A 14,553-nucleotide genomic window follows, 5' to 3' on the forward strand; every position below is an offset into this window, starting at 1 on the left:
TCTGCCCATCCAATGAGTAATTGGACTAATTTCCCCCCTGACTTGGCAGAATCTTTTATTGAACTGATTGAAATGGCCAGATGTTTTGGCAGGTTCTGCAGACACAATCTAAGAGATTCAATAATTGACTTAAGTAAACGTATCAGGATGTGGACTGGCAATGGAACTGGGGGTTCTCTGCTGTGTGATGACTTAAATTCCATTTTAAGAAGGCAGGCTGCTTATGTAATTGAAATGCACAGAGACCGGCAGCGTCTAGCTCACTTGCTTTGGTCAGATAGCCTGATTAGATGTGAGGATTCCTGTAACTTTTAGAGGTAGGAGGGAAAAGCTCTACTATTAAGACTTATACAATTGTCCTGGAAGCTGTCTTCTCAGAGTGATATAAATCACTTATCTGCAAAGCAAAATCTTTTTTTTTTTTTTTGGGTGGTACTGGGAATTGAACTCGGAACCGTGCATTTTCTAGGCAAGCGCTTATTCTACCTAGCTGTGTCCCCAGCCCCTCAAGCAAAACCTTAAGATTGAAAAAACCTTAAGCAAACATTCATTTGACCCGGATTGTCCAGAAAAGGCTACTTGAGCATTTTGTTAAATTTTTTCGAATATAAAAATGAATGTTTAATATCAAAATTTTTCATATAATATTTTTTGATCCTTTATTTTGCTTTCAGTACACTGGCTGTGTTGTGATCTCTATCTGTGAGGAAAATATTCCTTATAAATAGCTCACAAATGGCAACTTTTCCTTCAAAGCCTTTAACAATAAGAAATACTTCAAATTGTGGACTATTTCTTAGAAAGGGAACAGCGTGCTTCCCTTAGAAAAGCAAACAGAGTGTCTCTTTGCCTGCCTGGCCCTTAATGTGGGCTGAGCACTGAGACCCGCACCACAGATGGGAAGCTTTGGGCTGGCAGCTTCCTCTGAATGCATTTTTCCTCCTGTAAGGTTGAGGATTCGTCTTGAATTTGCTTAATAGAGAAGATTTTCAAATTTCATTTGCCAACCTTTTTCTTCTCTTCATTAAAAAAGGGAAAACATAAACACATCCGTGTGTGTGTGTGTGTGTGTGTGTGTGTGTGTGTCTCCCACACAGATCCTCTACACTTGCACCTAAGTAGGTGATTAACATCTGTATCTAGGAGTTTGTGCAAGTTTCCTCTTTCTTAAGGACCTGGAGCACAGAGACCAGTGCACCGTCCGACTGGCATGTTGCACCCAGTGTCCTTGTAAATATTATTTTGTATTAGCATAGGAACAGTCATGCCAATGTATTTCCTTAATCATCCACAGCCCTCCGCAGTGTCGCGCTTTCCTTCCTGTGTGCAGAAGGCAGACTGGCTCTGCAAGTCTTTCCTGGTCCCGGCTGCCACAGGAGCCTTGTCCTCGGTGACAGTCAGTGCTAGCGACTGACCCACCACTTGTGCGCTCTGAAATCCTGCCCCACTGGGCTGTCCCTATCCTGCTTTGGGAATGACTCCAGAGATCCACTAATAAGCTTCCTGAGGGCTCCTTGGGGCCAAGGAGAGAGTGAAGATATTTTATGAGATGTTTTGAATGTGATGTTATCAAGACGGGTATAGGAGCATGGCTTTATTTTTCAGACAAAAAATAAAATGAGAACCATAAATCACCCAGTCCCTTGTGTAGTGTTGGTAAGACTGATTGACACCTGCAGATGTGTGGAGTCTGTGGTTCCAGGGCCAGATGTTAAGTACCACTTAGGGACCCTGGGTGGCCAGGGCCATTTCTTTTAGTAAATGACTGTCCTTTGCTATTCCTGCCCTCCCACTCCTAATTTTATGTTGATTCTGTGTGTTGAACACTGAGAGGCCCAACCCCAAAATGCATGCAAACAGCAGAAGTGGGCTCCTGTGCTTTCTAAATTTGCAATGCCTTTGATAACAAATTGTTTATTTTATTGGAAAAGTGAAGCGGGCAGGGAGACTGGCACCTCATGATTTAGGGTTGTGTGCAACATCCAGTGGAGGTGTCCGGCAAATCAGAGCTGCTTCTCCTTACTCACACATTTGGATTGAGAACCAGACACTGGGAAATTATTCAATGACTAGGCCAGAACTGGGGTCCAGTTTGCCATCCCTCCTGGCTGGGGAGATGGCTCAGTGGAATAAGCGCTTCCCTGGCAAGCGCAAGGGCCTGAGTTCAATAGCTGGTTCTGCCAAAAATAAACAAACAAACAAAACTAAAACCAGTTTGCCATCCTTAGAAGTTCATTTCCCTTGTCCAGACAGCCAGGAGCCTGTTCTAGAAGGTTCAAGCTGCTGTTTCTGTCCTCCAGCAGCTTTGTCTTCAGTAAACAGAAACCAACGAGTCAGCACATACGCATAGCTACTTCCACAATATTAGGATAAAGTTAGGGGAGATAAAATTTTTGTTTCCTGGCTACAACAACTGGGATAATTGAGGGACGTGGGATATGGCTAGAAACATGGCTGAAGGCTGGCAAGAGAGCATCATTAAAAAAAGAGAAAGAAAACTCAAATCTGAAACTGTATGTCAAGCTTTTCAAAGTTTAGAAACATCTGGATGATTTCCTGAAATTTTCCCTCATCATGTAAATGTTCAGGGCTCTGTAGATGCTGTCATTTTCTTTTTTTTTCCTCAATTGAAATAGAGCTTTTGAGAGAAGAAAGGATTTAGTAAGTTCTTTCCAAGCCCATTTGTCGAGTGGATTGCATTTGTGCCTTCTCTTAAAAATATGACTTCCAGCATATCAAGGCAGTTTTTGTAAATTAATATCATCATTAAAAATAAGTTGGCCTCTTCGTACACCTCCTTTAACTTGTTATTCGTGGCTGCCGTGCTAGGCTGCACAGACGGCAAGAAGTTTTGGCATGGCCCCGGGGCCCAGGGGAATATTAACTTACAAAGCTTTCCCTATTTTGCTTTTACATGTCTGAAAGTATTTCAAAACTTAGCAGCTGAAATGTAAGTTATTAAATACTCTTGACTAGAATGCAAGAACTGCTTGCTCTGCCCCGTTTAAAGAAAAGACGGTTGGGAGATGAATTAGTTCCTGGCTGTTTCTGAGTATTTGCATCAACACATAGCTCAAGATTGGGCAGAAATAGTTAAAGGAGAGTTAGATACTAGGCACAAATTAAGTGTCACCCTAGGATTTTAAAACTCCATTTTATTTTATTAAACTTTAAGGTTTGTTTCACTTATGCGAGAAACCCAGAGTATAAATGATTTATAGAGTGAGATAAAGATAGATAATAGGAAGCAGGGAGTTACAGCTTTTGCAAATGGGAAGGGGGCCCCCGCTATAGAAGGAGGAAGAGGAGGAGGAGGTTAAGGGGAGTTAGTGGAATTAAGACCACTTATGTACCTGTACCAGTTCTGCAGGATAAATGTGATCATTATGTACTGAAAATGCACTAATCAAAATTTTTTAAAAATAATTCTAGATGAGTGGAGATATTGGGTGTGTGTCAAAATGGGAAAGAGGGATTCTTTGGGTTTTGGTTGTTAGAGCGTGCAGCCCCAACTCTGCAAAAGTGTCCTGTCCCCTTATCTTTGGTGGGGCTCTGGCCTCAGGAATCAGGAGCCAGACTGAGGGGTGGGGGTTGGTCTCTCGGAGGCTGTGCCTTTCTCTCCCCTTCCAGGCTTGCCCAAGTGTGCCTCAGTGCAGACTGCTCCTCTCGGTGTGTGTTCCTCTGTGGGTGCAGGGCCAGACACTGCTTGGGTACAGTCACGGGAGGCTGGGAAGTGTCTGTGGGTCTCCAGCAGCTGGAAAAAGTTTGAGCCCCTTTGGCAGATGTTTGCTGTTCCAGCCACTTCATTAATGTTGGAAACAAAACCCCTTACTCTTCTGACCCGAGTTCCACTCTGTGATTGACAGCTGGGGTGTGCTTCCTCTCACAGAAGTGGTTCAGAATCTGAGAGCCACAGCGAGGGAAAGAAAAGAGGGAGATCAGAGCAGCAAAGGAAAGGGGTTAGGCGCCATAGCTGAAAACCCAAAATTATCAAGGAAAGAGAAGAGACTCATTTAAGCAGAAAGACAAATTTAGTACAACTAATTAAGCTTTGATGTCCAATCAAATACATTATATAATTTCCTTTCCCCAGCTTTCATGCATTTATTCATGATGCATTTACTGAGAACTGACCGTGTGCCAGGTGCTATATGGGTATTGTGGTACACGATGAACAATCCTGTATTGGGCATTAGCGTACCAGAATTCATTGTCCTGTGGGTGAAATAAATGTGCAATGGACAATTCAACAAAGGAAATGCTAGGATAGAGATGGAAGCCACAGAGGACAGCCTTGGGGTGTGCTGACACTTTCATGGAGAAGGTGACGCTGAAGACTGATCTCCAACTATGGTTTTTGGCCCTGAACAAGGGAGGGATGTTCTGTGGAGGGCATTTCAACGAAAAGGAACATACTCGCATAAAGGCACGGATTATGAAAGGTCGCCCTAATGACAAGTAGAGATGATGACAACCCCTTTACAAAAGAGAAACCTGGCTTAGCGTGGGTTAGAAGCAGCAGAAGTCCGAGGCTCCTGACTGGGAGATCTGCAGTCTCTCTCACCAGCTTCGGGTTTGTGCACCCGCAGACCCTCCCCATCTCCAAGATTTCTTGCCTGTGTGAGATAGAGAAAGTGAGAAATTCAGTGAGCTGACAGGAATGTTTGATCTCCTGAGTTATTAGAACACCAAGTATTTTAGATCAAATCTCCGGAAGAGACTGAGGAAGTTTCTGTCTGTGGTTAAGTTGGGGGTGGGAGGAGGACTTCGAGGCTGGAAGAGCAGAGGCAGGTAGAGGCCTTGGCTCCTCTGGTCCTTGCCGGCCAGGCTGGGCTCTGCTCTCGGTCCGAAGTCCTGCATCCACTGTGAGGGGCCTGCAGCCTTCCCATGGTAGGGAAGAGATGCAGACTTCCAACTCAGGAACGTGGGGAGGAGGGGGTGGAGGAAGACGGGGAGGGAAGACGAAGGATGGGTTTTAGGGAGAAAAACGGTGGGGAGAAAAGAGAACCAGGAAATTGGACAAAGGAGAAGAGGCCTAAATTGGGGGAACAATGAGGGGAAAGAGAAATGAGTGGGAGGAGAGAAGAGTTAGTGGAGGTGGAAGGACTGAGAAGCGCCGGAGGGAAGGGCAGTGCAAGACAGGGTCCGCGCAGGACCAGGGCGCCTCCCACGTATACACTCCAGGACCTGAAAAAGCCTAAAGGCGTCAGCTCAGCCCGCGGTCAGGCAGCCAGGCATCAGGTTGCCTCCTGTCACTCAGGTGCCAGGCTTCCAAGCTCCGGCAAGCCCCGAGTTTCCTCAGCCAGGCTCTCAGACCCTGAGGAACACTCAGTTTCTTTCAAGTGGTCACAGCCACGCACTTTCCTGGGGGCAATAAGCTCACAGGCGACCAGGATTGCTCTTGGAGCCAACGCTGTGTCCTTCGGATACAGCTCCGGCGCCAAGGGCCACAGGCTCCTGCCCTACTTGTGCCGAATGCCGCCCTTCGGTCGTGGCGCTGGGTGGCTACGCGAAGGCTGAGTTGCGAGAGGCTGGGGTAATGAGCCCAGGCAGTCAACAGGCCGCGGGGCCGGGACAAGTCCGGGGGGCGGGTGTGGGCGCCAAGTGGCAACCCTACGCCCCTTTAGCTAGACGCGTGCTGTGGTTAAAATCACCGGACGACAGTGTCCAGGTCCCCTGACCCACCTGTGCTTGGAGAATAAACGCATTTCTAAAGGAAGAGGAGGGGGAAGTCAGAGCATTTTCTGACACGTGGGAAGGTCTCTAACTGCGGATTGCGGGCCAAGCCTAACGCTACCTACATCCTGACTCGATCTATTAGTACCTATCCCCTATGAGCCCCTGATTACTATTTCTCCAAGTGTCTTCCTTCTGCTGAGTTTAACCGCTAGCCCAAGGGCACGCGTCGACTTGCTTTTCAGCTGCGCGGGTCCCGGGTCTGCAGCTCCGCAGAGCCGCTTCCAGACGGCGAGGGGCAAGCGACCTCCCCGGCTGTCAGTGTCTATAATTCTGTGTTCCTGTTCCCTAACATGCATTTTCTTTCCAGACCCACGCACCAATTCGAGACAAAATCGTGGAACTCGGCGCGAATGCAACGGTTCCTGGAGCCAGCAGTGCGCGGCTCAGGCAGTGGAACCCGTAGGGGGCTCGGAGGCTCGGTTGGGGGGTGCCCGACCCAGCAAGTGTCCACTGAAAACAAAAGATCTTACAAACATGTATTGGAGCAGAGTGAGAAAAAGGGAAACCACCCCCAAAAACATGTCTTCGCAACTACCAATCCTACGGAGTCCTTAACTCGGGAATGAAAAGCCTCTGGGCCGGGAGGACAGCGCTCTGGAAGTCCGCCTGGGCTGATTGCTTGGAAGCCCGTGGGCACTGCGGTACCCTAGAGTTGCGTTGTGCCGATCCTTTCCGAAGAGGCGAAATATCTTATAAGTAAGGCTTAAACATAAAAAAGAACGAATGCTTTTAGTACTTTTTTTTTTCCAGCTTGTTATTGGCTTAACGGACTGAGCCACGGTCATTCACTGCCAAAGTTTACCCCTTTGGCGCAAAAGCCCCACGTTCCTAACGCGCGAGCTCGCGGCAGGTTTCGGGGACACAAGTGCAGGGAGGCGAAGCCCCGGGCCTCAGGAACCGGTCCAGGTGGAGAAGGAAACTCAGTTGTCCTGGGGTTGGGGGAGATGGCGTGGTGGCCCGACTCTACTTCTTTCTGGCGGTACCTAGAAGTACCCTCCCTCATCACAGGCGTCAGTAGCCTAGCCTGCCCTGTGGGCGCAGAACTGTCCCTAAGGCGTGCCGAAGAGACACCCGCTGGAAAAAGCAGCAGGCGGAGGCCGCGTCTGCGATCGCTGGCGGCGAGCTGCCCGCACTGCGCGCACACTTGCGCGCGCACCCTGAGCACACACCTGGAGCTCGTGGGGGTGGGGGTTGGGGGAGGAGAGCCAAACCAAGTGTCTTAAAATAGAGAACCAGGCAGAGCAGCTCTAGACACTAAGAAGGGGGAGGAGGAGACGAAAGCTGCTGGCACTAGGCGCGCAGGTCAGCGCCCTGGTCCCACGGTTGGCAGGGGTGGGGGTGGGCGCCGACGCCCCTCGCCTGGCACTCCGCACCTGGCCCTGCGGGAAGTGCTTGCTGATTGACAGCTGCGTTGTCCCAAAAAAGCTCGCCAAAGATGCTGATCTGCGGGTGGGTGTAGACGCGCAGCAGGCGCGCCGGTGCCCGCTCCCCTCTGCGCGCCTCCTGGGCCCGGCCGTCTCCCTGGCTGTGGACAAGCGGGGCTGTCGCCCCCGCCCCGCGCCACCCCCGCGGTCCCCGCCGGCCGGGCCCTCGAAGTCCCGCTCAGGTCGGCGGGCGCCTGCTCGTCCCAGCTCACCATGCACTGCCACGCCGAACTGAGGCTGAGCTCTCCCGGCCAGCTCAAAGCAGCCAGGCGGCGCTACAAGACTTTCATGATCGACGAGATCCTGTCCAAGGAGACCTGCGACTACTTTGAGAAACTTTCTCTCTACTCTGTGTGCCCGTCGCTGGTCGTGCGACCCAAGCCCCTGCATTCCTGTACGGGTAAGACACCCTGCTAAGGGGTGAGTGGGGTGTGCCGGTAGCTTTTGCGCCGGTGTCTGTCACCTCCGCTCTCCGACCCGAGGGGGAGTGGAAGAGGCGCAGGGGTTCTTTTTCTGCGCTCCTGCACCAACACCAGACTGCCCAGCGGTGGGCATCGCAAAGGCGTCTGCAACTTGGCGGGGCAAGTCCCGGTAAAGTGTCGGAGCCGCGATCGGAAATCTGGTAAAGGCTGCGCGAACCTAGGAGCGGTCCCGCCCGCAATCCTGCAATACCAAGTGGTGCTGCTGGAGGAGAGCGCTTCCTCCTTCCGACCGACCGCTGTGGTTTCGAGTCAGAAAGTTCAAATGCTTGACCTGATTCTGCGCCTAAGTCATTGTTTCAGGAAGTGTGGTTGTGGGTTTCAACTTCGGTCTACCGGCGGGGCTTCTCGCCTAGAGCTAGCTCCTCCAACCTCCTACTGCCTCTGCTGGGAATTTGACAAGTGAGGCAGTATTTTGAGGTTCATAGCAGTCCTGCATTCACAGAAGTTAGCTTGAAATGTCCTCCTTCTAGTGAAGTCTGTTGCCTTTATGACTTGTGCGGAAAGGAACAAGTTGCATCTGTTTTAAGGGACTAAAACCAACAACAATAATACAAGCACACCACGGATCTGGTTCCTCTCTCTACAAGAGCTGAGATCAATAGAAAAGAAAGCTTAGTACAAATATTGAGAAAGTTGTAGGTGTACAACTTGTGTAGAAAATTAATTCAGAGATATTTAAAAGGATTTTGCTTTAAGAAGTGCTCTTAGTTTCAGATTGCCTTGATATAATTAGGATTTAGTCTGTGAAAACGTCAGTGTAGCAATAATAATGATAATAATTTGAAGCAGATTTGGAAGGATTTTTTGAAACATGATAGGGATTCTTACTATTGAATTCTAAAAATTTGTGTGTTGGCTATTTGTGAACCCTTGACAAATATCCAGCATTCATATTGACTAGAAGTAGGCTAAATTTTGTTTTGGACAACAATTATTTGCTACAATAACCAAAATCTCTTTGAGGGGGGAAAAAAAAGATGTTGTGTTTCAATCACAAATTTCAATGCACCCAGCCCATTCATTGCATACTACAGAGGTTCCTAAAACAAAACACAATTCCTAAGCACTTATATATGGCCTGGTGTCTGAGGACGTTTCAGTGACTTTGGATTAAATCTGAGGCAGCTTTTCTTGGTTTATTGGAGTCATGGAATTAAATCCTCGTCAAAACCAAGGCAGAAACAGCAGTAAAGAGCATCAGAAAATACTCATCCAATCAGTTTAGGCTAAATTCTGTTGTATTCAACTTGTGCGTGAAATCGGTGGAAAACACAGAGATTCGTAGGTAACATGGTGGTTACTAAGGCAAATTAACCTATAACACAGGCTAAAGTTTTGCTCGATCTTGTGCTTCTAGGAGTTCATGGATGGTTATGGCAGAAGACGGCTTTTGGCAAGGATTTTCTTGCCCTGTCTTCTCAGCGCTTCTTCCTTTTAGATTGTTCCTTTCAAAATATATCATGATTTTGCTCTAGTTAAGAGTTAAAATATAGAAACTAGGATTTGCTAGTGGAATTAAACTCATAAAAACTGGCTACAATAGTTCATACTTTCAAATCATAAGCCTTCAGTGGGTTTACGATTACAGCTAAAGCCTTACATGTATTAGATCATGGGAATCCCACTAGTGACTTCTCAGGGGTTTTGCAAATTCCAGGCTTTCAAAGTACGTTTGTTGTTTTTAACAGTTAAATTAAGGATAAAAAATCTAAGGTTGGATGAATGTAATATTTTTTAAAGACTTATAAAACTAATGACAATAACTTGCTGATAACCATTTAAAAAGTTGACTTTTTGGGATATAGATACTTTTTTTTTTTTCTTTAGCACTTTTGGTACAATCAGAGCCTAAAAAGTTCAAATCAAGTAAAAGGCATAATTAGAACTAAAGTTACTTTACTTTGTTATTTTTTTATTTGCTGTCTTAAGATTTAATTAACTGCAAAAGAAGAAAACTTTGTCGGGTAAAGGGGAGGAAAGAAACTTTTAAAGGGTCAAAAATTACTCAGTTGAAAGAGTTGCCAGTACGTACAATAGTACATACATTTGGGGTGGAAAGAAGTTATAGTATTTAGAAAATCTTTACATAATTAAGCAGTTCTTGTTTACATTTAGTAATCCAACTGCAAATTTATGGTCCTAAATTTCTTCAGGCAGAAAAGCTTTTATTGTATTCAAGTAAGCAGAGAATGGAAGTATTTTGGGTTAGGCAGATTATCACTTGGTACTAATTAATTATTAAACACTTTAGTCTTGGTAGAAAAATTATTGTTTGACAGATCCTTAGTATAAACATAGTAATTTTGGTCCTAGAAAACTGTCTCTAAATTTCTCAGTAGATCCCTTAAACCACCTTAGTGGGTATTTAGTAAGGGAATCCTGTCCTTTTAAGCCAAACAAAAGGAAAGTTTATAATTAAATTTAAAATAAAATTTAAAAGATAGCATGAAGAAAGCCTTCTTAATTTAGTATATGACATGTTGGTCTTATTTTAAAATCTGCTTATTGTAATCCCCATTCAGAATGGAAATATATTGCCATTTAGAAATCAGTAATTGTTTCTCATAGACATTACAATGGCGATGTCACTATTTAATTTTAGGCTTGATTGTCTTTTTCTGGTTGTGCTTAATATTTCATGGTGGGAAATCACTAAAATGGGCTTTTCAGGATGGAGAAGATCGCAGAGGAGGTGGTACTACCATTTTTGATGGCTCTGACTTTAAGTTTAATCTTTAGAAATAGATTGTCTAAATTTGGAAAAAAAATGGGTAATTTACTTTACAGAAATAAGAATGTAATAATACTTTACCCTAATGGTTTTTGGATCAAGGCACTGACATACAGGCCTATGATGCTAGTTTTTTCTGATTGTGTTTATGTGTAGAACTCGGAATGGTCACACTACGTTTGCACATGCACGGAGTAGAGTGGGGTTGGTGAATGTAGATATTTCATCATTTTGCAACCTGGGACATTTTTCCAGCGCTAAAACCTGTAGTCTTTTTGCTCCTTCCCTGGCAGAATGATTCTATCGAACGTCTCTGTTCCCTCCAGAGCTCACTCAGATGGACCTGGCCATGGGCTTTAGAGCTGGAAGGGGTCACAGAGGTCAGCTTCCCCAAGTGGAAGACTGCATTTTGCAAAGGGCCAGGGTCACACCCTTGCTTCAACATAGTGTCAGTGCTCTTTTTATATGGATGTCATTGTCAGGATTCTCAGAAATCAGTGACATTTTTCCATTTTGGTATGTACCAAAGATAAATATGTGAAATCACGCCCAGGGGACAGTCAACCAGCCAATTAAAAGAAACACTGAGGAAGGGTAATTATCTTAAGAGGTGGCATTGAGAACATTTTATCCTTTGGTGGGTCCAAGAGAAACAAGTTCTTTGGGGTGTTGTCCTTGGGTGCATTTGTATCACAAAGACTGTGTGTCACCCCAGTGAAAAATTAAATGAGATGCCGCCATGTGGAATGACTTCTTCAGGAGTTAGGGAGCTGGCTACTGCTTCATGAAGTGACACCCAATGTCTCCCCCATGGCTTTGGTTTTTCAGTCAGGGACCAAAACCCACAGGATTGAAGGAACCTGAGCATTTGGCACTGGAATATGAATGTAAATTGGGATCTGGGAAAATGATCATTATCAACTCAAAGTTGTATTTCTGCCAGAGGCAACTAGGCTTTTATTAGCAATTACTCAGAACTGCTTCTCTTGTTTCCATTCTAAGGGTAAATAAGTCGAGAGACCCGCGGGATCCAGGACTCATTCAGAGTCAGGATATTTTTGGAACTAAGCTGTTATCTCATTAGTTCTTTAAGTTTTAAACTCCTTTTTAAAATTGAGATGCTGAATGTTTCCTTTGGAACGAGTTTTTTCTAACTTGTGAATAACTCAGCACTGTCACCACTGGCCCTGATTTTTCTAATAGCAAATTAGAAAGTGATTAAAAATTTTGTTCATAAGTTGAAATAATTCTTTCTCTAAAGGTCTGTAATTGTCAGTATTATTTAGCTCAACAAATACGTTTGCTTAGAGAGGGCATTGTGGTTGAACTCATTAATTTAAAACTTACCTTAAATTTTTTTGTGGGGGTGGTAGTGGGGACCTTGTTCATATAAAGTAAGTGCTTTACCACAGCCACACTCCCAACCCATAAATCTTGACAAGTATTTGGGGTGTTCAAAAAAAATCCCTGTAAATTACTTGGAGAATCTCTGCCTTTGTTGTTCTCTAAGGAATAAATATGATGGGCAGTTTGGAACTAGGGTGGGGAACATAATGATGATCTAATACTTTTGTTTTCCAAGAGGAGATTTTTCTTTGAACTCCACCTATAGAGCATTAGCCACAGTGAAGTTGTCAAATTAGCCTCATTAAAAACAATGCAAATAAAATTTTATTCATACATATAGACAGCTGATTTCTTATAGTAGACCAGTTATACTTCTGGAAGGGATGCTGACTTTATGACCTAAGCATGGACAGTATACAGTTGATAGTATTATGTCAGGAATTGGAAAAGAAAAAGGAATTGAAGATGAAGACTTAAACTGAACATATCCCAGGCATCTATGGGAGAAGCAGTAAAGCTTGAAAAAGGTTAATTAAATTATAGAGACCAAGTTTTTTTTTTCAAAGAAGAGAATAAGGAAAAAAGAGTGTATTTCTTTGAAACTCTTTTCTATATTTGGCAGTGCTGGGGCGTGAATGCAAGGCCATTGCACTGAACTATGTCCTCAAGCCAAATGTTATTTTATTGTTTCTTGAGAGAGGGTCTTGCTAAGTCACCAGGTTACCCGGTTAAACTTGAGTCTGGATTCCTTCCGCCTGTGTCTCCTGGAGTGCTGGGGTTGTAGGTGTGCTCCACTGTGTTTGGCTCCTTTGAAGTTCTGAGATGATGTAGATGGAGCCTTGCAGCATGATGTCCCTCAGAATGGTCACCTAGGCAAACAGGAGTGGCTTCTGAAGCTCTTCTGTCTGCTCACAGATAGTAAATGGCTGAACATCGATTCTACTTAGACATGTGCTGGTGCCCCAGGTGGGGAGACACCCAGCGCCTGGGTGCGGAGGAACATGAGCATTTTGTGTTCATAGTGGATGATAGAATAAATGTTAAACCAAAAGCGTTTGATGGTGCTATTGCACTTTCCCTCACGTGTCTAAGGGTGTCGTGTAGCCACCCTGCCATACTTGCTGCTTGTCTTACCTTGGAGAGAGGTTTGTGGCTCCATGGCTAAGCTGGAACACGGTTAGGGGACCCAGGGATTTGGATGGGGTGTGCAGATTTCAGTATCCCCTTCTGGAGTGACTGCTTGACTTGCTAGTCTCGTGGAGCTGGCAGTGCTAGTGCAGCTGTGGGGATACACACACGGCTGTCCCCCTTCTGCCCATGAGCTTGCTAGGGCCAAGGTTTCACAGATCGGTCACAAACCACTCTGTTGTAGGGGACGCTTTCTTGTGGAAGCAGCATGGCAAAGAAAAACAGGGAAGGGTCGAGGGAATTCCCAAGAAGAATCCATACTCTAAGGAGCCGGCCTGGCTTTGTTATTGATGCTTGCCTTGCCTCCGCAGCCTGAGAACTAGGGTAGGCATGTTTCCTCTTTCTGTCACGTAGCAGTAGGGTTCAGACTAGCATTTGGGTTTAGTACTAGTGACGTTCAGATCAGGACCTTGTCAGACTCAGTGCATTCACAAAACAAAGCTAGGCAGTGTTGGTTTGTTACTTTTTTTTTTTTTTTTTTTAAAGAAAACCTTTACAAATCATCTGGTTTTAATTTCTTTTATTGCAGCTTAGTAACAAAAAATCTTGTTAAAATAAATGCTCTAAATAAAAGCACAGTTAATTTTCTATCACAGTGTCTAATTACTCACCACCATCAAGGCATTTTTATATGGCAATTTAACTTGGAAGTGGAAACTTGGCACACACAGGACGAACGATGCTCAGAGTATTTTGGGGTGCAGTTGAGTCTTACATGCAGTTACCATGGAGGACAGAGGGTGTCTGTCCCCTAGTTGTGAAGGAACGTCTCTGGCTTCTTTGGTGCCAGTTGAAAGGGCACTGTAGACATTGTACAGGTGCATTGTTCTGAAAGGAGTCGGCGCCGACCGCCAGTGGAAGCTAATTGCAGGAGCACTTGATGGGCCTTGAGCACAGCTGTGTGTGCTTTCTGACTCCCCGGCAGAGGTGACAGAGACGAGCACAGCTTTCCTCCAAAGGTCAAGCTGTGACTGAAGAGGCCAATCCGGGAGGTTCTCAACGGCAGACACCTACATCACGAGTCTAAGCAGGCATCTATGGGATTCTTTCAATTGCATCTCTCCAGCTTATGATGTGTCCTTAGGAACATGCTCTTCCAGATGCGGGGGAGCATAGATAAGTGTCGTTACAGGGTGTACTGCGTAGGGTTGGCTCTCACCTCACTCATGTCTGTGTACTTTTGATCATTAGTTTAAAAACGGAACATAGATCTTTGATAAATGATTTGTCTTTTTGCTCCTCATATTCAAGGATCACTGATGACATCTTGGGCCTGGTGGAATTTCATGAAGGCTTGGCTGTGTTTCCATCTCAGGAAAGCCTGGGAGTGTCAGGTCCTTGCCCGCCTTGACCACCTACCTCTTCTGTCCCAGAGCTTTCTTCACTCTGACTGAACTCTGTGGCAAGACTCAGAAGTGTGACTTTGTTGTTTAATTCAATGCATTTTCTCAGGTTTATGACTTTGCATGTTTCTGTGTTGGAAACTTATGAACGATGAAGTCCTCATGTCTTTTTTTTAAATCTTAGGGAAATAGCCTGGACAAGGGAAGGTGCTAAGACCCTTCCTTCCTTCCTTCCTTCCTTCCTTCCTTCCTTCCTTCCTTCCTTCCTTCCTTCCTTCCTTCCTTCCCTCCCTCCCTCT

At 45.4% G+C, this 14,553-nt stretch overlaps 1 protein-coding gene across 1 annotated transcript in view; it reads left to right on the plus strand.

The window, feature by feature from the left end:
* The first annotated feature begins 7,006 nt into the window (after positions 1–7,006).
* Positions 7,007–14,553, plus strand: part of Barx2 (BARX homeobox 2) — an 80,925-nt gene continuing 73,378 nt past the window's right edge. The window contains exon 1 of the mRNA XM_004641416.2: positions 7,007–7,563. Coding sequence (XP_004641473.1) covers positions 7,377–7,563 — 187 coding nt within the window. The 5' untranslated portion in view covers positions 7,007–7,376. The remainder of the gene's footprint in view (positions 7,564–14,553) is intronic.

This window comes from Octodon degus, unplaced genomic scaffold (genome assembly GCF_000260255.1).
Source record: "Octodon degus isolate 3935 unplaced genomic scaffold, OctDeg1.0 scaffold00136, whole genome shotgun sequence".
NCBI lineage: Eukaryota > Metazoa > Chordata > Mammalia > Rodentia > Octodontidae > Octodon > Octodon degus.